The sequence below is a fragment of the Pterocles gutturalis genome, unplaced genomic scaffold (genome assembly GCF_000699245.1).
Source record: "Pterocles gutturalis isolate BGI_N339 unplaced genomic scaffold, ASM69924v1 scaffold12378, whole genome shotgun sequence".
NCBI lineage: Eukaryota > Metazoa > Chordata > Aves > Pterocliformes > Pteroclidae > Pterocles > Pterocles gutturalis.
Genome location: NW_010125763.1, coordinates 20266 through 44442, shown reverse-complemented (window position 1 = coordinate 44442; position 24177 = coordinate 20266). Strand labels below are relative to the sequence as shown.

Sequence of the window (24177 nt, the reverse complement as noted above, 5' to 3'; positions counted from 1 at the left end):
AGATCACAATGACTGCGATGAACAATAGCAGTTCCTGAGATCATCATTATTAGTTTCAACTTGCTGGGGGAAAGAAAAAAAAGTCAGACCACAAAGGCAGGCTTCAATAACTTTCTGTTATTATATACAACTTAATTCACTGACTAGAGTAGAATATCTGCACACTATCAACACAAGAAAATGAAGAAAAGTGAAAATATTCTCAAATTCAGAATTTTAATGCTAACAGCAGAACCCAACGGCCTTAACACTGATAGCAGAGTACAGATGAAAGAACCACAGAGTCTTTTCCCACCCTTCTGAAGGATGTGAAGTCATAAATTTTCCTTTAGATTAAGCACCCTGATGCTTAAAATTGAGAGCACTCAGCATCTTCAAACCATATCGACTGTGGTGAGAACTGTAGCTGCTCAGACGATTCAGGATCTAAGTCTTTGCCCTTTTCATCAGTCATTCAGTTGCTGGAGAACTTACTTTTCCAGTGCCACAGCTATGTCCTGGAAGCCTTGCGCAGTGATGTTATTCTTGTCCCATATTACAGTTCTGAGAGATGGACGGGAAAGGAATGAAAAAAAAAGTTAAACAAGAACCATCGAATAAATCTATATCAAAACTTTGCATATTGTAATAACAGTGACGTATGTTCAAAATTGTATAGTGGACGGCAACATTTTAAAAACCTGCCTTTAGTTATACGCTAAAACCTTGAAATGACAGAAGTTAGAGTCAAAGATACTACAAAATTCAGTTTCCTCTTCTTTAAAGAGGACTCCATACTACATTTTCCATCATTAACATAAAAATATAACTTTTCTAAAATACAGTTAATAGAAAGATTTAGAGATAAAATTCCAGCTTTTTCCAGGAAAGGCACCAAAAATAAAGTTCAAATATCTGCTTTGCAAGCCCACACTGAAAACCAAGAAAATTTCAGTAAATGATCAATCTCTATTTTACATAGGCTATATGACTACAGTTATAGAAAAAGGTATTTAAAAAATTCATGCAGATTGGCTGTCAAAATTTGCAGGCTATTGTATATTCAATCCTGTACTAGCTCATCACACAGTTCCTATGATTCCCCATGCCATATAACTAGCTGCCAGTATAAGCCATTAGGTTAGGTGCATAAATTGCAGCTCTTTTGAATACACAATAGTGATAAGAATGATCAAGCCTTCCCCCTCCTCCCACAGTTTAGACCACTCAAGCAGACTGCCTGGCAATTTGCGAACACATGTTCAAAGATCTCATTAGTAGTCAGAAGAGACAGTCAAGTGGATAAATCTTGCTTGTGCAAGAGCACTACTTGTAGCTGTTCTTAAAAAAAAAAAGCACAAAACCAAATAAAGATTTCTGGTGTAAAAAAAAAAAAAAAAAAAAAAAGATAGATGGCAGGGTTTCACAGGTATTGACACCCTTCCGCTGTTGCAGCATTACCCCTTTGTTTTTTAGACAGAAAGATGGAGCTAAGGAAGAGAGGAAGAGAGATTCTACACCCACTCTTCAAAGATCAGATATGCTTAGGGTCAAATCTCGGATATTTTTGTCATTGGAAAGTGTGTTTGTAATTTTACCTGGATGTCATTTTATAACATTTTAAGCGGAGCCAGTTATCATTGCATTATTCAGTTTGTAAGTACACCACAGACTGTAGTGACACTACATCATCTGTGCTATACAGTAGAACATTTCAGTCTGCCATCCTGAAAGCTGTCAAGGCTTTATTTCTTCAGGTACTGTGGTCATTTCAGGTTAATACGTTCAATAAACCTAGGCCACCTCTCCAGTGTTTTCTTGACATTTTCAATATTCAGTTTGGGCACAGCAACGCAAAGACCAGGATCCCTGCTTCTGAACAAAACAGCCAGGACTGTTCTGCGGAATTTCTTATCCTCCAGGGAACAAATGCTTGGAGACCAAGCACAAAGTTGTCTCTTTACACAGACAACACACTAAGGAAGGTTCATCTGCGCAGTCTGACAGGAGGAGTGAGGATTAGTTTTCCTGATGATGGTGACATATTTAGAGGTCCCCATCCAGATTCGTGCTGATTGAAGGTTTTACTGTTCGCTAATCACATGCTGGATAGAAAAAAAGTTACACTCTCAAGTCATCAGTGCCAGACATGTGCTAAAAAGCAGTGAAATTGTTGGGTGGATGAAGTTGCAGAGAAGAGATGCCAAGGTCCATCAGCACTATAGGCAGGGGAGAGGGGAAGGAGGGATGGTCCGTGCTGCCACCCATTCTGAATTACACATGCTCTTTAATTCTACTACAGATTGATACTCCAGAAGACAAATAATAATTTACTTTAGTTTCCCTCCCAAGTACCAAAATTATCGCTGCTGGGAAGGTCTCCAGCAGAAAAGAGAGAGTAAAACAGAATAGAGTGGCTAAGCACTGGAACAGGGTTCCCACAGACACTGTAATCCCTGTCCTTAGAGATCTTCAAAACCTGCCTGGACATGGCCTTGAGCAACCTTGTATAGCTTTAAAGTCGGCCCTGCTTTGAGATGGATATTGGATCAGATGACATCCAGAGCTCTGTAGTAGGGCAATTTTTTTTCTATGATTCTAGACAATTTAGAGCTCTCTTGTTCCAACAAGAGGTCTTTCTGTTTAAATTTATAAGGTGTAATTTTCTCCAGTTTCAGTTATGGTAATGTTTTTCCAGAGACAACTTGGTTCTCTTGTCTTGTTTTGTTTTAAGAAAAAAGGATAAGAATATTTCCAAATGTAGACACTGTAAAGTGGCTGTACCTAGAAGGGTTCTGAAGAGAAACAGCTTTGAGAATAAGCCAACAACTTGAGCATTATTAAAGCCATTCTATCTTTTACTGCAAATACATTTCTCTTACCGGAGCTTGGTGTTTATCTGTAGGGCTTTTGCCAGCATCTTTGCTCCCATATCTCCCATGGCGTTTCCACTAATATCCACTTTTGTAAGAGAAGTATTGCTGCCCAAGGCATTAATAATTATGGTGACCTCAGTCTTCAGCTTGGAATCTGCGAGGGACAATGACTGCAGAGGCTGTGGAGGATAAAAAAAGGCACTGATAACAGCAACTGATAATGCTCTCATTCCTCAAGGAACAACCAGAAGAAGTTACAAGTTCCCCAAACTCTTGGAGACAGCAGTAAGCATCAAAGAGTTACTTCAGTGTTTGCTGTAGATCCTGCAAGACATGGTAAACTGGGAGTCAACAATGCACAGCACAGGTGTCAAACACACACACACGGAGTTGGAACACCCTGAAAAAAATCCATTTCTAAGTGACAGTGCTTCCTATTTCCTATATCCTACTAAATACAGAATAAAGTGGGAACCTGAAAAGAGGCAAGACAGCAACAACCAGCTCTGCAAGACAACTTCTAGTGGCCAGTGGGTTTTGCTTAGCCAGCATGTTGACCTGTCAGTGAGAAATCAAAATATCTTGCACTCCCCTCCTCTCCCTCAGACTGAGAGCTTTATTCAAGGGCAAATTAAGATCTGAGACCTTTAAGCTGTTTTATTATTGTTACTTTTATCTGTTTCTTCAACTAAGGGCACAGACATTTGGCAAGAAAGAGACAGAAAACTGTAGCAGGTCTGAAATTAAAAGCAGTAAGAAGAATATCTATTAAAATTAGTAAGTGAATGGATAATTATTCACAGTGGTGTTCTGAGACCTGTGATTGCAATATCTTCATGTAACTTTTTTTTATATACACTGTTAAGCTGAAACCACTTTATTGGACTCCTGCAAGTCACCCTAAGCCTTATGCACACTTCTTTTAAAAATGCCTGTGTTCCCTCCATTCTCAGTGTCCAAACACTATGGCAGGAGCTCAAGAACTACAGTCTATCCATCACCATGCCTTGCAGAGGTATTACAGACACTAAAATTCTAATTTGTCTGTGCTGATGTACAAGAACTCCACAAAACATTTCCCTTGCTTAAGCGTGAGTTCATACAGAGCAGTGCATTGTCATTATACAACCACTTAGGCATGTACCGGAGGATGAATTTTAAGAGCCTAAAATCTCCAAAATGCCAGTATGGGAAAATCAGCATCTCATAAGCACGAACCATGGCACCTACATTAGATGTCTAAAGCTTAGATTAATATAAATAAGCCAGCTGAACTGGGCACACCTTCCAGGGTCCAAGATGCTTGCATGGTACCTGCTATACATTGGGACTCTACCCTCCAGACACCACTGGGTTACAGCAATAACCAAAAAGCTTACAACAATAAGAAATGCACTTATAAATGAGAAAATGCATAAAAATGTGGAGGCACAGCAGGTTTATAATTAAAAAGTCTAACTGTAACACAAGCCACATGCTGGTTTTATTTTAAATGGAAGTTATTAAATTACTATGTTAATGCCCTTAATCTGTGTTTCCCCACTTTATTACATTATGTACCCTAAAGAATATTAGCATCCCATTAGAATGGCATTTAGAGCTCCTGGCACAAGTTTGAGAAGACCCCCTGCGACATATTCACAGAAAAGCAGCATCACACAGCACTCAGACAGAAATTACCAATAAGCTTGTGAAAGTGAAGCTTCTTCTGTTTCTCATGTGCCAGTTTAGAAAGGGTCATTCAAGTAACTTAGCTGGAAGCACTCCCACCTGCATACCAATTTTTCTAAACATCAAATATCCTTCCAGGAAGGAATTTGTCATCTCTAGCATTCCAATACTCTGACAAAACAGTATACGATTGAACACAATTCTGCACTGTGTTCTGCAAGGATTGACACGTATACATCATTACTATCACATATGAAATATGCATATTTTGCATAAAATAAAGCACCTGCTATATTAGCAGTGTCTTTGAAGTGGATGAACTGTCAGTTTTCTTGCACAGCTACCCTTATCATTTACTCAAAGAGCAAGCAGCAAAAACCTCTGGACTCACTTGATGCCCTGAACGCAAACTGCAATCAGAATGTAACTCTGGAGTATTAAACATACAGACTGCTAAATATTCACTAATATATCTAAGAATTACATTAAAAAAAAAAACCCCAATCAACAATAAGCAAAAAAATCCCACCACAACCAAATCCCCCACAAACAAGGGCAATACTCCACATAGCCTACAAACACTTATTTCTTTTAGAAACTTCATAGTTTTAGCTGGATATTGAGAAAACATAAGTCTTACAAGCACTTCCATGTCCCTGCTGTAGGAAATGCGTACTTTTCCAATACAGTGAAGATGTCTTAACTCAATCTTATTAAGGAAGAATAATTCTTAAAGTAAATAACAGAAATACAAATTGTATGACTGTATTTGATTTTGACGTACTCCTGCTGGAAAACATTTAAGAATTAAATCAAACTAAACTTGTGCTCCTACAAACAAAGATGCTGTAAAAACCCTCAAAAGGCCAATTCTGCAACAACCACTGAACTAATAACTACAGATATTCAGTGCTGCAGTAATTCTCTGCACCTGTGCAGGATTGACTACCACTGAGTTAACGGTACACTGTATCTTCAGCATAACATCTATTTTGCAAGAAGAAAAGAAATGGCACAGTAAGCATACAGCTTCAGACACTTCCTGCAATACTAATAAGAATACATTTTTATAGCCTGCACAGTATAGCATCTATTTAAAAAGAGGAAAAAAACCAAACTAAAATCATAAAACAAATCCAAATATTACATTCTTGTTACATTAAACACCCGGGAAATCTTGCTATTTAGGTTACTACTACTGCTTTTAAATTGTGTAGAATTACATTTGCACCTTGCTGTATTTTTACAGTCACAAAACCAAGCTATTGATTGTTTAAGTCATTTTACTCATGACACATATAAACACAGCAATAGATCTATTTAAAGCATGTATAAATACATGAAGAAGCATTTGGCAGATGACTGGTTTAGATTAAAGCCTCTTGCTTCAGTTTTCTGCACAGATAATGCATGGTCCCCAAACTGCACCAGCCCACAGGCAACACTGACCAAGCAGTATACATCATACCCTTGTCTCTCCAGTAACACCTTTACTTTTTAATGGAGTGTGGCAGTAAATGCATAGTAATGGCAGAACAAGGATTACCCTATTTAGGATTCAAAACCAAACCCAAATAACTACAAACTTAAAATAATTTTCTAAGCATTGTACTATCTCAAGGTAGAGTGAGGACCATCCAGCTGTCTGCAACACAAGCTTTTCCCATGGTGTTACAGAGCCTACGTCCTCAACTCTTTAGCTGCTAGGAGATGCTTCAGATTGATTTTAGCACCTGATGAAAAAGAAACAAACAAGATTTCTTTACTGAGGAGGATTAACAAGAGAAAAGTACATGGGGAGAAAAGAGGGTAACACCAAAAGGATCACATGCTGTATCCCAAAAGTTAATGCATGACATGAAGAGGAGACAGTTATTTTAAGTACCTAAATAAAATAACCCTTTGGTGAATTATTTCATTTCAATGCTATTTGAAAACAGGATGAGACTACAGAGTGTGTTCTGTAGGTTAACTCAGGAAAGACATGGTAAGAATTACAAGGAGCACATCTGACCACTGGAATATGGCAAAGGCATAATGTGGAAAGATGGCTGAAATTGCCTGTGGGCTGAAAAGAAAAGGAGCACAAGAAATTGAAGCTGATGATGCAAGAGAGGGAGAGCTGTGAGAATGATACAACCAAAATCAGCAGCTACATTTTCTCTGTCCTGGAAGCTTAAAAAAAAAAAAAAAGCCAGGAAAGACAAACAGAAGATTGTAACATGTAATAGAGAAAATAAGGTGAAAGTTGGAATTTTTATCCTTGTGAACGGGTAATATGAACAGGATAGTAATATAAATAGAAAAAAAACCAACAGCATGTTTAAGAAGATAGTTTGGATACTGAAGGGACACGTGCAGTGTGTTGAAGAGGTGTTCTAGGATACGGTCTGAATGGAAAGAAATGTTCACCTGCAACAGAGCAAAGGGATCAAGGAAATTGAGAAAAAAATATAAAATTACATCTGCTTGTGATTAATCTGGATTGACAGAACAGTCTTCAGGATACCTGCGAAAGATTAAGCATGGGATACAGGGCAGGACAGAGACAAATGTCCAAAAAGAAGCAGTTGCTATCTGATGAAATGATACCACCCCTCAGCACAGTATCAGCAGCAAAAGGAGAGAAGGGGAAGACAGCCCTGCACCATTCCCTTTCGAGACAGAATAGAAGGTGGTCACACACCACAAAATGAAAATGTGAGTTTTGTACATAAAGTAACACAGAGATCTACCCAGACACTTCTTAGCATGATGATCCACCTGACTTGTGCAAACAAGGACTTACTGCTTTAATTAAAGGCACTAACTCAATTAGAATCCGCTGTATGCAGCACTTCACTGTCACTGACATCCCATGCTTTAAGGAATAAGGTGAGGAGGTAGGCAAAGAATCAAAATCATTAGCACTAATCCTGATTAAGAGGACACAGAAAGGAGACAGGACAAGTTTCACAAATCACTTCAAATACAACTAAGCAGGGAGAAAAGGTGAACGCAGAATATGGATCTAATGACCTTGTATGAAAGGAGACATCAGAAACCATGGTAAAAACTGCTTCACTGAACTGCAGGGTGTAGACACAGATGGGAAGAGAAAAAAAGGAAGCAGGTAGCGTGGAGATCATGAACTTGGAGGCAAGACAATAAAAACAGGAATAGCAGGTGTTTAGACAACTGAAGTCTACAGTTGGCTATTTCTGGAGAATGAGGAAAGCAGAGCTTGCTCTTGTACGGGGAATAAAGGAGAAAGGAAGGACTAAGAGTAGATGAATAAAGATTGACAAGCATGAGAGTAACAAAGCATCTTAAGATTCCCTTATAGCTAAAACTAGGATGCCAAGTAAGGCAAGAACACAAATCCAAGCAGAAAAGTCTTTCAGAATCATGAGAGAGGGTAGAAATGAAGGAAGTGGGCAAGGATCCCAGCAAGGCACTCTGAAAGGGTTTTATGAAATTGCTTCTGTGATTAATGTACTAGGAAAAGTAAAAACAGCATAGTGAAGAGTTTTTTTGCATCTTTTGAGGAGAAAGGAGTTTGGGCGATCACTGCAGGGACTTTGCATTTTGTCAAGAAAAAAAAAATACTAATACCCAAGGACCAGCTGTCAGGAGATAGTGAATTCTATTGATTTTTTTTTTTTTTTTTTTTTTTTTTTTAATCTGTTATTGAAGGAGTATCAACAGCCACAAAACACTACCATTGTAATCTCCTACCAGGACACAGAAGTTTTGAAAACTTGTGCCTACAGGGCTGTATAATTTAGACCTAAAACAAGTAGGTTAAGCACACCCAACTACTCACAATGAATATTTTTCAACAAGCGCAGATCCTAAGAAACATTTACCTACATGTTACATACAGTCCAAATTACTATTTGAAAAAATAAAACCCAAAATGTTGGATGTGTCTGTGTAGGATTATAATCAAATCTTATGCAGCAAATTAACACAGTGAATAAAATGATCAGAAATAGACTGTGAGGGCACAAATAAACATGACGATAGTAGGCAGAAAGATACTCACTGAATCCTCGTCTTGAATCATCTGAACTAAATTATCAAGTACTGGAGTGAGATTTCTGAGGGAAGAAGAGTTAAGAAGATGATGAAATCAGCAGCTTCTCCTCATTCATTCTCTTGTTATTTAAAAGAAAAAAAAAGCCTTACTTGGATTTCATGTTGTTAAAGTTTTTGCCTAACGCCAAGTGTCTTATCGATCGGTTTTTACTAAGCCAGACTACAAGTGTTGAGAGGTCAGATTCTAGACCTGTAAAGAATCACATTAGATTAAGAATTAAAACACATTTAACAAAAGACGCAGACAGGGTCGAAATATTAACGCTATATTCATTCAAGTAACTATATCAGTGCACTAATTTCCAAGAGCTCTACAAAAATTTCCATTTTTCTATTTTTAAATACTTTTCTCTTTTTTGCCTCTGTTTTTCTATATGAATAAATGCTTTCTCTAAAACAAGCCCTTTAAATCTCCATCCTAATCAGCCATTGAAGGCACCTTTCCTAAACACAGAAGAGAAAAGTAGTCTCTTATTCACAGTCCAACCACACAAGGGTAGTTCCTCACATTGTCAGGCAGAGTTTAAAGTTCCTTTGAGAATTTTGAGACCAGGCTAATTGCTATTTAGACTTAGTAGAGCTGCATACCAACAAGGTCTGAAAGCCTTCAAGTGCAAAAAGGCTAACATAGCAGGCTATGAATAAACTGACCTGAAAAACAAGCTAAATTTTATTCTGCTCCTGAGTAAGAAAAATAACTTGCTGTAGTTCTGTTTTCCCAAACTAGTAGTGTATTTGAAGAGTTCACTAGCAAGAGTACCATGACTTAGGATCCAGATCCACAGCATAATTTAGATGTCAAATATCTTTATTTATAACAATAAATCTGTTTACATAATTGGGCTAAGTTAGTAGCTCCCAAAGCTTTCCACTTGCCAATCCATCCCACCCTTCTTGAACATTCAACTGTACTGGGAATCTCTTCCTGAAATGCTTCCACATTTGGCTGTCAGAGGGGCAAACACAGCAGAATTCTTCCATTCCCTACATCTACACTTTGAGTTTGCAAGATGAGAAGCCTGCTGGCATTCCCAGCTAGGAAACACAGAGTCTCCAAAGCAGGAATAGTCCAGGACTTTTCCAAAGACTCAAACAGGCCTTCTCTGATCTGAAGCTGGTTGACTGTTTGCTCCAAATTTCCCTCTCTTTCTTCTCCAGTGTCACAACGACAGCTTCATTCAGTATCTGGTCTTTCTCTTTCTTCTTTCACTACACCTTCATTTTCCATTCAGCTTCTCATCCTCTTGTACTTAAACCCACTTTCCTCTAGATCTAATATGATGCTTGCTGCCATCACTTTATCCTGCTGAGGGTACAGTTAATATATTAATATTTCTTACACACTTTATAGCAATAAGAGCTCTTGGTCTGAGATATTTCCATAACCAATATGTCCAAGAATCATAAAGCAAGAGCGACCATCCTTGATTACACTGTGAGCTGAAAGAAAAAGCATTTCTCAGATTCTTGTCAACTTGCATAACCCTCCATTCCTGTTCTGTGTACTTACCATTGTCCGAAATATCTAGGCTGGTGATATTGTGTATTTCTGCTATGCATCCTTCCAAGACTTGTGCACCTCCCGATCTTAACTAGAGACAAAACATCATCCATTTTTGCAAACTAGTTATGGTTTCAAGATCACACAGAAAGCAGTGGTAGCAGCTTTGTGAATACAGAAGGCACTATCAGTGGCAAAACCAACAGCAGCAGCAGAAGTTGCACACATCAAAATGACAGCCTACACACCCATTCCTACTATTTTCATCTTTCACTCTCACGATTTGTATATAAATGAGAAAAGGGACTGTCTTTCCTTTCTCTTAAAACTGCTCAACAGTTAAATCAGGGAAAGATTTAAATCGTATAGACACAATGAATCCTTCAGCACTTGTGCTAGGCAGTGACTGCAGGACTTCGGTGCGTGTTCTCTACATGAAAGGGCCGGGACACTTCCAACATCAATGAGACAAAAAATAAACTTAGCCCAGCCTATCAGCATGCAACACTGTCACCCTTGGATTCAACTACAGTCAAGACTTACAGTGAGCATCTTCTTTCAGATCTTAGCACAATGCTAGGGTGCCCAGATCAAAGATGAGTATCAAATTAAAAGAAAACACCAATGAAATTATGTTTCCCTGTCACTGAAAACAAACTTTAAATAATCCAATTGTAAAATGGCCACAAAAGACCATAAGCAAGAGAAATCAGTAATTTACCTTATTCTTAAATTAAAAATAGGCACAAAAGAGAAAAACAGCAATAATAACAAAAATGGAAAACATCCATTATTATATTATTAATCTGAAATAATAAACTAATATAAATGAAATGTCAAGATTTAATGAAAAAACAAAGAAGTAGCCTAGGAGAAAACATCAAGAATCAAGATTATGAAAACCTACACTCTTATTTACTAATGCTACAGAATTAAACAATGCAACATAATTTTTTTTCCAAAGAAGCAAAAGCATTTTCTTATATCTTGCAGCTATGCAACCTATGTAAAGTGCATTTCACTTTATGAACATCCCCCAGAAAAAGACTTAAGCAAAAGATGGGAAAAATAAATCTATTTTTGCATTCTCCAGTTTCACTGTCCTTGCTTCAAAAAAAATGGAAAGCTTTTTCAAACAAGAAATATCCTTTTCACCTCCTGCACATAAAAAATGAGTAATATTTTACTTAGTTGACTTACTTGTCTAAATATCCTCAATCAACCTGCTGATACTTCTGTCAATAGTCTCTTTGATCCATGCCACAAATTAAGGAACCATAAATGACTTCTAGAAGTATTTTTCAGTAAAGACTTGATTTGGCATTTTTTAGAAACTTTGAGATATGTGATTGATTAACAAGCAGCTCAACAACTTGGCGTGAGCATTTAAAGAACAGCAGTGGTCAAAGACAACATCTAAATCATAACTCACATCTGGAAGCGTAAAAGATACAGAACGTAAGGCACCTTTTCTCTTCTGCATAAAACAAAGCCTACTTATCCTTCATCCTATCCTCTCAAGAAGTGGTCAGATTAAAGTCTGTATTTTGGGCCAGAAGCGGTGCAATTTTAATTCAACTTTAGTTTTGTAGGAGCATTTGTAGAGTTTGCTGTATGAATGCCAAAATCATTCAGTTTTGCTCTGTGCTGCTCTCTCAGTGCAGCCCACTACAAGACAACCATTTTACACAGAGTACCACATCTATTATTACAGAATCTCTGGAACTGGCAGATTTATATGCAGTCTTGGATTGGTTGTTGGTATGGTAAAAGTTTTATACACTAAAATTGTACTCACACTTGAATCCAAATGCTTATGCTATACATACTTTGAGGGCTGAAGTGGACAATTTCTCAGAAGCAGCTTTCAATCTTGTACCGAAAACTCTATATTCAAAATCTTAAATACACAAACATTTCATGTGCACAAATGGTGACATCTATTTAATCTGAGGGTGATGATAACAACTTGGATTTTTGGATAAAAATTTATTGCAACTGTATTAAAATTATATATATATATATATATACACATTAAAGAGCAGAGATTAATTGAAGGGCTACTCGTCAGCATGGCCTGTGATATTGAAAAAAACCAAACTCTGCAACTTCTCCTATATAATATACTTCTGAGACTACAAGTACAAGCTTTTATCCAGAAAATGAAGAACAACGAAAAACAACCCTTCAACAATTAAAATTGCCAAGCGTGTTCAAAGCTATGACGTACCAATATGGGAAGGGCAAATAAAGCTGCTTACTGATTTAACAATTAAAGCATGAAGGGTACTTACACAGTGACCAAGCTAAGGGAAGCAGAAGGGAAAAGAGTGAAATACATCAGTGCTGAGCAGGTAGAAATAAAAATGTAATTTTCATAGTAAAAATAACAAAAAACCCAACCAAACAAGCAATATAAAATGATTAAGCTTGAAGTTAATATACCAGAAAATTATGGGAGCAAATGAAAAGTGGTGGGAGGGGAAAGGAACAGAGAGATTTATCCTTCCATAGTTGAGTACAGCTTGCCTGATGTAGGAAAGAGGAGAGCAAAGCTGAAGCATCAGCTTTCTGGCCTCCTAACAGTGTGTGCTTGCAGGACTGGGAGTAGCATAGGTCACCGGCTCCAGGCTTCCCATGGCTCTGTTTCTGGGTGCAGATTACCCTGCCCAGCTCACAGAGGGTCAAGGAGAGGTGGAACAGGACCCTGCAGTACTGTGCCCACAGAGTACTCCCAGCTCCTGGCACATCAACTTCCCTGTTGGTGGAAGCATAACTTCTTCTTTCCAAAGCACATGAGAATGGATAAAGCTCAGTGATGTGAAAAAAATGTTGAGGGAAGGATCTAAGGAAGTGCTGTCAATTTGGAAGGACCAGCTACAGGAACTGTGAGAGTTGGGCACAAAATTCCTTTCTGTCACAAGAGTCAGCCATGACCACTTGTGCTTTGGATAATTGCTCCTTGAAGGGCCCCTCCATATCCCATCCTGGGGGTTGTTTAATGAAAGGCTTATGTTTTCACTCCTGTCAGCCCTTGTTGATTTACATGCTAATTTATACTCTCATTACTTATGTTTGTGTTTTACTGATTTATTCTTTTAAGGTCATGATCATAGGACTTCACTTTTCTTACTTTAATTACTCCTCCCTTTTCCTTCCTCCCTCTGAAAGAAAAATTATCATCCGTCTGATCTCTCTATTCAGAAGTCAGTAGCATGTGTACTTGACTTCAAAGCTTTTCTATTTGGAATTTATCCACAATGCTCTTCAAAGTAATACCATTTTTTAAAAAAGTATAAAATATCAAAACAAACTATGAAGTGCATTCAAAATGATTTGGTTTTTTCTTCATAAGGAAATCTCTGCACATTCCAAAAGCAATTGACCCCAAACCTAAGGATTACTCCACCTCAACATGTTCATCAAATAGCATGTTTTCTACTTAAAGGGAAACCACTGCATTTGAAAGACATTCCCAGAACAGCTAATACTCAGGTGAGGGGAGGGCCTTGGAAAGATCTGCCTAATGAATGAAATGCTTTCTTTGCAGCTTAAAAAGAAAAGGGGGGCCACTCATCTAGAGAAGGCCTGAGTCAAGCTGGTTCATGTTGTTTTTGGCAAGAGTCCACATAGTTCTCTATGTAACTTTGCCTTACTGGTTCCCCAGGGTCTTGACTGATCTTTCCTCATAAACTGTAGCCACTCAGACATCACCCTGCAAGACTACAGACAATCCTGAGAAACAAAGTGCACAGCAAAGTACAAAGAAGCAAGAGGGAACAAGATAAAAAAAAAATCAACCTGCCACAATTGTTTTTATTTATTCTTGAGATATTTAAAGCCATTCGCACAGTGCCCTTTTATATCAATGGCATGCTTCAATCACGTTTACCAAAGTTCACTATCGGCTTGAATTGATTAATTGGTTAGGAAAGCAGAATTTCTCCCGCGGTTAAAAAGCAAACCTGCAAAAGAAGAAGCATATCTCCCGTTTGGAAGACAATCAAACCACAGACATGCCTTCAGGGCATGCAGCTTCCAGTGACCCATTCAAATCTGGGCACCTTGGAAAGTCCTGCTGCAGGGTCCGGTGTAACCACAGCACCAGAGAGCAGAAGCAACCCAAGCAGCAAACAGCACACTGGCTCAATATCCAACACTGCTACTGCGAGGAGCGTTTCGACAGTCAGGTTCTGCAGGTGCTCTGAACCTCTCTAGTCATGATTTAGGATGCTGTAACACACAGGAGCTGATTTTTACTATAACTGCTTCTCTGAGTTCTACCTTCCCCACAACTTTCAACTACGGATAAAGAACATCTCACCCAGTGGATTTCACAGGAACACCTTTTGAACATATCCTGATAAATATTCCTTACCTCACAGCTACTGAGGTCTAAAGACACCTCCTTCAGATTGTGATTGCAAGCCAGGCCTAGTAAAAGCGCTCTGAAAAAGATCAATTTTAGAACCATTTAAAAAAAAAAAAAAGGCTTTACATCATCATCATCCAAGCAATCACAGGTTAATACACCTATAATGTGAAGAACCATTTCAAAACAAAACCTCACCAGCTGAGCAGTTACTTCTTGAAAGACAAGAGCAACACAAACCTGCCCCACTTAGAACATTCCAGCAGTTTCAGAAACTGCAGGGATACAAGGCTAATAAAAAACCATAAAGCTAATGCTACATGAACAGTTAATAACATTCATCACAGATGAATTTTCTTCAACATTTGTTTTCAAAGAGCATCAAATGATAACAAAAGGAGTCTTCTGTTGTATGACTGTACTAACTCTCTGATTTTCCAAAAAATCAGGAAAAAAGTGGGGTTTTTAATATATGCAAGATGCAGTGCAGCCAGCCATTTCAGCCAGGCACAGTGCCTGTAACACTCAGATGCTGGATCGTGTTCAACTGTCACACAATTCTCCACTTCCGCAACCTAATGAATATTTACAGATTTCAAATTTATATTCCCAGACAACAGTATCCTTTGGCAGAATGGCAGACAAGTGTAGCAATGACCAATTAGGATTTTCATAAATCCACCTTTAAAGTCTTACATAAGTTTGTTTCCACATATAAAAGTTAGTGTTAGGCCCATATTTGTATTAATAGTGTCAAATCAGAAAGCACAACAGTATGTGTCTTAGAGAAGGAGGAAACACAATCTGTGTATACCTTCTAATATCTTTAGAATAGATGTTGCTTTGAACTAGTAATTGAACAGAGAAACAGAAGGACTTCCTCCCCTAACTTCATTTCAGCCAAAAGCAAGCTAACAGAATCCAAACTACTGATGCATGGAAATAAAAAAAAATACATTCTGCTGAGCCATTTGCCTACACACTTGCTGTGCAAGTAGCATGTAAAAGCCAGTATTTAAAATGTGTGTGCCCCAGGAAGGCTTTTCACTTAAAACTATTTATATCTGCCCCGCAGGTATAAATGTTAATCAGACCTTTGCTGTTAACAAAGGCAAATATCTGGTGCTTATTTACTTCTTAAACTATCAATATACAGACCTTGAAAAAAATGTGAAAGCTCTGCAACAGTTTTTGCAAATTTTTAGATGAGGCTTGTCTATTTCCTTCCCAAACATGCTTTTCTTCAAAGTTAGTGTGGCTGATCATAGCTTTGCAAAGAACTTGCTAAACATTTTGAGGCAACATAAAAAATACAGTGCAACCATAAAAAAAAAATCAGAATTAAAAAAGAGACACAGTGCTGATTCAAATGTATTCTCTTCATAGGAAGAAAAAAGGTTTTTTTCCCTAACCTCCTTCCTATAAACTAATCCTAAGAAAATCTCATTATTATGATTTCTCCATTCTTTGTCATGAAGAATTACCAGCATTCAAAGGCACTGAAGGCAGACATATAACTATACTTAGCCACTCTGTTTAAATCAGACACAGCAATACATGGAAAGGTCTTGTCAACTGTGCTAGATGCAGAATGCAATGACTGGCCTTGTAATTAGCATTTGCATGAGAAGCATATCAGAAACTTGTCTTGTTATAGCACCGACAGATCAAAATAGAACTTTTGGCAATGTCTGTAAATGAACAAAAATGCCAACATACACTTAAGCAAAAGAAAGTATACACTGCTTCACTCAGTTAAAAAAAAGAAAAAAGGAAAAAAAGAGTGAGATGTGACGGAACATTAACTATGTTAACTATGTACAAGAACTAAAAGCACCCTTTTCCCACCCACTACATGGCATCCCCACAGTACAGCTTTATTAGCAAACCTCTTCCCTGAAAGGCTTGACTTTATCAACAGGTGCATCACTGTACAAGCAAGTTCATCTCCTTCCCTGAGTGCAATGATTAACCAGTATCTTTAAAGTTACTGAGTCAGCATATGCGACTAAAACATACTACAAACATTGATCTAAAGGAAGTTGATAAGAAATAAAACAAATAACAATAAATCAGGGGATTTTGGGACTCCGGGTGTCAGGTATCTGCATTTTATCTATGTTCTTTTCTGTAGGCAGGCTTGATCCTGAATCACACATCCCATTGTGTGACCTCTGGTTCATGGACACAAACCAGGAACCTCTCCTTTATTATAGGATAGTTCTAAGGCCCACATTGTCAAAAGCTTTTTGATATGCACTGATCAAAGATGCCAAAGAAGTACTATTATCATACACTATGTCATTTTTATTTTTCCTTCTAGAAATCATCCCTCATGTGATATTGCAGTCTTGGCAGTAACGAATAAGTCTCTGAAAAAAGATGCTTCCATCTTCTTGCCTCTAACAAATCCTATGATCTTAATTATTCTGTAGAAGTTTTGCAATTTCTTACAAGTAAGACCAAAATGCTAAGCAGCTACCCCATGATATAGCACATCCTCAGTCCTTTTAACACCAGATTAACTTCCACAGGATGCTTTTCAAGTATATCAGTCAAGCCATACAGGGTTTGAGAGGGAAAGCCAAGTGTACTGCAGATCACAGTTCTTTATAGTGTTGTGAGATACGCTCAACTCAGACTGGAGAAAAAAGCTCAGGTCAGAGAAAAAGCACATCAAGGAAACTACACAAAAAAATATTAAGAGCTCTGTCCTGCCCTCTAGGTAGAGGTGAACACTGACATCAGAACAAAACAAATTAAGTCCATGCCAAAATGCCAGCCAGGTGAGAGTGGCATGCATACTTCGAGACCATCCGTGTCCAGCTGGACCTTGGACAGATGCTCCTTTCTGGAGCTGTCTGTGCTGGAGAAAGAGGTTACTGCTCTCAGCTCATCCTACGCTACCCATCACTGCCTCTACTTCCAACAACACCAGTCACGCGAGTAACTCCCTCTAACCCAATTCAGTCAAATTGAGACAGATTAGCCTAAACAGAGTACGTTTTTGCTAATACAGATCACTTTGGCTGAAAAGGACTAGGAAGATCTCGTTTGCTGCATAGCTGGCAGATCAAAGGGTAACAAGTATTTGGGATAAATTAATACAATAACATCTTCCACGAGCACAACTGTAGAGCACTCACCTGAGAAAACTCCTTACACCCCAGGAGTACTCAACATGCCAAGAAGAACAGATAAATACGAACCTTAGTGTTTGGGGCTTCTTACCTTTCCTGGCCTTTATAGATATGTTCAATGTCTCCGAGAATTTTTTTTTTTCCTGTAGCACTGCTATTATTGTCTCGTGTGTTAGTCACATACATCCTCCGTACTTCTTGCTTCATTAAACATAGCTCCCTGCTACCCTCCACTACAGAATGAACGGCCCTAAATTAATCGGAATCAAGCCATGTGTTTCTCAATATTCTCTGTTTGCAAACACATCAGTACCATACCCTCCTAATCTTAGCAAACTCTAAGCAAGACACCAGTCAAGAGCACCACACAGAACAGAGTGAAAGATCATAGCTAAAGTGATTCAGCTCTTGCAGTTGAATATTGATTTCAACCCAGTGCATCTTACTTAAGCATCTTATCGTACCGTCCACTCCAATGTCACATTGCATTAAGAAAAAATATCCCAAAACATCTTTCCCGTGTGGCACTTGTCATTTTTCTCTCCCTTTCATTGCCCCATGTTGTATCAAAAGATTTTCATCCAGTACTAACTAACTACTCCTTATATCCCACACCTCTGATTTTGGCATCAACTCACATTCATTAGCTACTCCTTTGCTGACCTACTGCCCACTTCCATTCCCTGTTCTCCTTCAGGAGGCAGGCTCCCAACTACATAAGTATACATACATACACATAAATATCTGCATATATAGATGTATAGCAAAGAGATGCACTACACTTAGCATTCCTAAAAGTTGCTGACACTGTCTCTTCCCCCCAAAAGGAGGGCATAGTGCTGTGCAATAGGTTTCTTCTCCCAAGCACTGCAACAGGTTCAGTTTTCCAACAGCTGTTGCAACACTGCAGCCTCAAAGGAATGGCACTCACACAAGTACATAATCCCATTTTACTGTGAAGCAAACAGTTTTGTTTGTAAGCCACAAAGTAAGAAATATATCACCAAAAAAATGTTGATGGAAGCTAAACAGCTGTCACACTGCCACAAAGCAAAATATGATTAATAGTCTCAACTGTGAGATGGAAACAACACTTCTTGAACGTGTGATCACTAGGAAACTCAGTCTTGCAATATCAATAATGTACAAATGCAAAAAAAAGCAAAATCCTTTCCCCTTAATTTTTAATATGAGGCACACACATAATAGCAATACAAGCTAGGTTTTAGGCAACTGGAGAAAATGAAATTAAATTCTTACTTTAGAGGCTCAGGAGGGAGTTTCGTTCCCGAAAGATTAATCTGCATCAAAGCAAGTGAGCTGCTGAAAAACTGTTTGAAGGAGGGAGGGACTTCTTTTCCTTTTCTGTAAGGAAACAAATTCATTAAGAAGTAGCATCTAGACAGCCCTCATCCCAATAAATAGTGAATGCAAGCTGTCAGAATTGTAATGATCTTTTACATGTTTAATTTGCTGTACCTTCAACAGCTCCGTAATCAGTGGTTTTCAATTAGCTTAGAAATAAGCTAACATCAAAATGTTGACTCAACAAACAATCCTCAGCATTGCACTGCTGCACAGAAGACATTACTATCTAGCTTCTGTTTGGTGAACTACAAAGAGTGATCATTTAGGTCTGGTTAATAGTGAAGATACTTATATCCTACAAGCGTTAAGATCAAACAGGACATTACAAAAACCTTGAAATTGTCTTTTTCATCACTAGAAATAATTACTCAGTGCTGGAGTAACTTCGCCCCAATTAGGTATCATCTCTGATATGGACCCAAGACACTGATTTGAAGAAAAGGGAAGCTAATGTCAGTATATCCTACAATGCAAGTATGCTACAAAGTCAATGTTCAGTCTCAAAGACTTTCCAAAGGGACTTCCTCCTGGAAAGGGACAAAAAACGGAAAAAAAAGCATTTGTAACCATCATCAAATCATTAAAAATACAAACTTGAAAAACCAAATTTAAAAAGAAGTCAAGTCAGTCAGACTTCAAAGTCTGATGCTATGCCTCTTAGAGACACAAGATATATATCTATAGATACGGCTTTCCACTGCATCCGTATCACAAAAAAGGTGTTAGACAAGGTAGCTTATTTTACAGCCATCTATCAAAGGGCAGAAAGGGTAAGAAAATATTTTCCTTGGAATAAATAATACCTATTTCATAGAGTACTAAGGCTTCTACAACTTTTATCAAGTCTTAGATTTCTTCTCAGAAAGGTGCAACATGAGAGCAAGAATTTATAAAACTAAATATTGCAGGAGTTGAGAGTAATGACATGTAAACTGTACCTGTGAGAAAAAAGGGTCCTAGAGAGGCTAAGGACAGCTAGATGCTGAAGACATCCACGAAGGAGGGCTCCACACACCTGGTTTAAAACAAAGAGGACTGATTTTCCTTTATATTAACCCAGAAAAGTACCTAGGGATAGAAGGTGGGGAATGCTTCCTCGGTATTTGAATCTCCATAAAAAAAACATCTTTACCATATCTAGTGCACACTCCGTGTTGGATAAATCCAGATGAACAAGGGCATTTGGCTGGGCCAAAAAATTGTACAGGCTCTATAGTTAATGGAGGGAAAAAAAAAGAAATATCTCCATGTTAATTTTGACATTATGACACCAATTACTGAATTGCTGCTTCTCATTACATTTTAGAATTTTATAATAAAATTTCACTAGAAGAGCTATGTTTGAAACTTCTATTCACCTAGTCAATACCTGTTTTACTTTTGAAGGCTATACATTTTTGAAACAACAGGGGAAAACATGGTGCTCAGATTACATATACCAAACATTACTCTTTATACACAAGTCTTAAGTTACCTTGCAATTCACTTTCACAGCTAATTATAATTAATTAGAAATACCTTGGAATGTCACTCCCTTTGCTGTCACATTGCAGAAAGGCTAATTGACTTGTAAGTTTAAGCCAGCCCTGTTAAGCATAAGTGAAGCAACTAATTTGCATTTGAAGCCCATGGTTAATTCTTAGTATCAGCAGTGCATTAAAGGTTTAAGGGAGAACATAGAACACATAACAAGATTTTAGTATTGGTGGCTTTAGTATGGCATAGGATATGTCATGTAAATGTTAGTGTATGTAAAACTTCTTGCTGTATGCTGTTTTATTTTGGGCTTCTTTTAGTCTCAGAGAACACCACAGAAAGATAAAAGTATGACCGCATTCACAGAAACGTGGAACGCTCAATTCCACATGAAATCCAGCCAAACAGAGCACGTTCAACATTTCCAAAATAGATCCAAACTTTCTAAAAATTAGGTCATTTAGCCCCATACCTACAGCGCAAGAAAGATCCCTGCTTTAAAAATCCTTGTGCTTTGATAGGGTTTATTTTAATTGCTAAATAACACGATTTCCTTACTCCTGTTGGAAAACTGCTCCACAGATTAAGACAACTCTGTATTAATAAGATTTTTCTTTGAACCGTACCTCTCTCTCTGACAGGCTAAGAAAAGCCCCACTTTTTGTATTTATGTCCCTTAAAAATATTGTAGGGTAGACATCAGATTTCCTTAAGCATTACCTATTAAAGTTGTAAATTTTATTTTACTTTTTACATTATTTGCTATGTTGTTCTCTCTTTAAGGGTAATTCACAGTGTGAATTTATTCACATATAACTATTTGTTTGCTAAGTTTTAAATTCAACTCTCCCACTGAAATTTTCACCTCATGTCTGAAAAGACTAGATCTTTGAATGTGCTGATGAATCTGAAACTAGTCAGGTTTGTGAAAAAGTCATAGTCATGTCTGATTGCACTTTAAATTATAAGATTGGGTGACTCTAGTGTTGCATATTTTAGATGTCTACTACTTCAAGAATTCAAAACCTTACATGCACACAACTTTTGATGTGAGAAAGAAATACAGATGTACAGTCAAAAAGTGAACACATGCAAATTGAGAACTAAGTGGATTTTTTTATAGAGAAAATAGAGCTGCACCTCTATGGTGATTCATAAAATGAAATAAGGAATTTCAAAAATAATTACATTTTTTGAAGAGTCATGAGTTTCAACAGCATATGTCAAGGAGGTGCACAGATTTATTTATAAAAACAAAAAAAAATTGAAAACTAGAAATTAATCAAGACTTTCCAAGTCAAAAGAAATTGTTTCCAACCTTCCAATTAAAAATTTGTAATACACTTATCACTCAAAAGAAGATGCGGTTCTTAAATGGTGTTTTGGCCACTTTCAAACAGAACTCAGGGAGCATGGTAAGTCCACTGAAATAAGTGGCACACTTGCAGTTTTCTCATTTATCAGTAGAATCCAAGGACCAAAAGTATGAACTAAAATTATGTGGATTTGTTTATTTGTGTTGGGCAACTTAATTCTCTGACTATATACTGAAGAGTAGAGATCAAAATGTTATTTTCCATCCCTACTAGAACTGTACTGAAATAAAGGCAAAAAGGATCTAAGCAAAATGGCTTTGCCTTTCTTTTAACAATGAATTAAAACATCCATACATTAACTGGCAAATGAGAAGAAAGTGCTTACTGAGAGATCATCACCACGGAGCATGTTCCCTGAGAGGTCAAGATAGATGAGCGTGTTTGTGATCAGCGAGTTGGCACTCAGTGACTGCGAAAGGCTATTCACCCCTGCAAAAAACAAATGTCAGTACTCAAGTCTACTCTAGACAAAATGAGCCCAGACCCTACAAGTGCACTATTTCAGTGAACACAGACATAAATAAATGTTTAATGACCTCCTGTCACCACCACCGTACCGCAGCAGGAAGACAGATCACCACACAGGTAGGAGACTCTGCAGGTTCTGTTTTGCCCTGACCACACTCCATCAGCTGCCCTGATGGAGCCAACATGTGTTATAGGTCCTGGATCCAGGGAAGAAGTCTTTTTGCAAAGTTAACAATGGCTTTAACAGTGCAATCCCATTTTGAAACAAGTTTTTAAAGCAGGGTTTACTCCATAATGTTAAGACAGTGTCTTCCTGCAAACAATATTTAAATAAAAGTATCTGTGGAAGTAGATTAAAGCATCTGTGAAAGACCAAGTACATTAACAGTTATAATTGGCAGAACTTCAAACGTAACTGATGAGACCTAGAAATTAAAAATATTTCAATTACGTATTTGCCTGTAAAGTCAGAAAAATAGTTAGTAATTAAAATACCAAGAGATCCATAAAGACTCTCAGTTCTTGATCAGAACAAACAAATATTTTTCGCATTAAAATTAAGAAGCTCTCATTGGGAACAAACCAGTTAGAGATTTCTTCCTCTAAAATTCTTCAGCTTTTCAAAATACACATTAGGACGTGGCTACTGCCAGTAAATCTAACTTTCATCCCAGGGTTCTGTAGCTTATCACCAAGTTTTTAATTTAGTGTAGATGGCTATTGCTGCCTTTCAAGCAGTACATGTGTATGTTTTCTAAATGCCTGGCCAAAGCTATGAAGTGGGCAGGTGTTTTGACCTACTACACAATATTGGGCAATTTCTCAAGGTTACTGGGCAGTGAAAATGGACTGGCATTCAATGGACAGGACGTGTCCATTCTTCAATTAAAAACTATTATGAAATTGATTTATGAGTGGGGATGTGGAAGAAGCAGCTAGCAAGCCACTGGAGATCAAAATACTTAAGTGGTTTAGTTTTCCAAGCTTCCAAATGTTAAGAAAGACTTCCATGATAGTAGCATGGCTCTATGGCTTCAGGAGCCACAGGGACACCTTTGCCAAGTCTCAAAACTTTTTTGTTCAGTGTAATTTTCTTTTAACATAGCATTGTTGAATCCACACCCTGTCTATAAAGGTAAACTGCAAAAGAATACTTTTTGAAACTTTGAAAGATTTAAAAGCTCTGTTTAACAACTAGAGCTTATAGCTCTGGATTCACTTGAGTGAATCTTCTCAACAGCATTTATAAGCAACAACAAGAAGTAGAAATGAATGTAATGTACTGTCAACAATTCAGCATATACTATTGAGAACCAATTCTGGGAATTCAGGAGCAGTGTCTGAGTTTGGGGGAGAAGAAGAGCTATCCAGCAATCCGTAATGTTGCTGCTTGTTTCATGTTTAAAAAGGGACAACTGCTCAAAAACAGCCACATCGCTGAAGGCAAACAACATGAATAAGGGATTTTTTAATTAGCCTTTGGCTTGGGTTCAGAAAGGCAAGCCCTGTCTTTGAATGAGTGTACTAGAATTTTCCATTTAAACAGAATCTTCAAACCAATACATTTTTGTTTGAACTTCACCTACCTCATGTTACACTCTAACAGTAATCTCACTTTCATTTGCAGACAATCTTTCATGCTCTTTTACTGCTCTCAGGAGGCTCAGAGTGTTAATAGCTCTCAGGAACTTTGGGATACAATATTTGAAGAAAGATCAGTTGGGAAGTTACCACCTGAACTTCACTTCTCAATCTTAGAAACTTATCTCGAATAGAAAGTGCTCTTTAAATAAGGTCAAAACCAGTGAGGGATTGCACAGAATTTCTGATACTGAAAAGCTCAAAATAAAAAAAAAAAAAAAAAAAAAAA

General features: G+C 37.7%; 1 protein-coding gene across 1 annotated transcript in view; it reads right to left on the bottom strand.

Moving 5' to 3' along the window:
- The window catches only part of LOC104460699 (leucine-rich repeat-containing protein 16A), a gene marked incomplete at both ends in the record, with an annotated part of 50855 nt that overhangs the window by 6916 nt on the left and 19762 nt on the right, over window positions 1-24177 (bottom strand). Inside the window, 10 exons of the mRNA XM_010078718.1 lie at window positions 475-543; window positions 2862-3034; window positions 8554-8608; window positions 8697-8796; window positions 10117-10198; window positions 14486-14555; window positions 18880-18984; window positions 19926-20002; window positions 20120-20197; window positions 22165-22268. Of these exons, the coding sequence (XP_010077020.1) occupies window positions 475-543; window positions 2862-3034; window positions 8554-8608; window positions 8697-8796; window positions 10117-10198; window positions 14486-14555; window positions 18880-18984; window positions 19926-20002; window positions 20120-20197; window positions 22165-22268 (913 nt within the window). The remainder of the gene's footprint in view (window positions 1-474; window positions 544-2861; window positions 3035-8553; window positions 8609-8696; window positions 8797-10116; window positions 10199-14485; window positions 14556-18879; window positions 18985-19925; window positions 20003-20119; window positions 20198-22164; window positions 22269-24177) is intronic.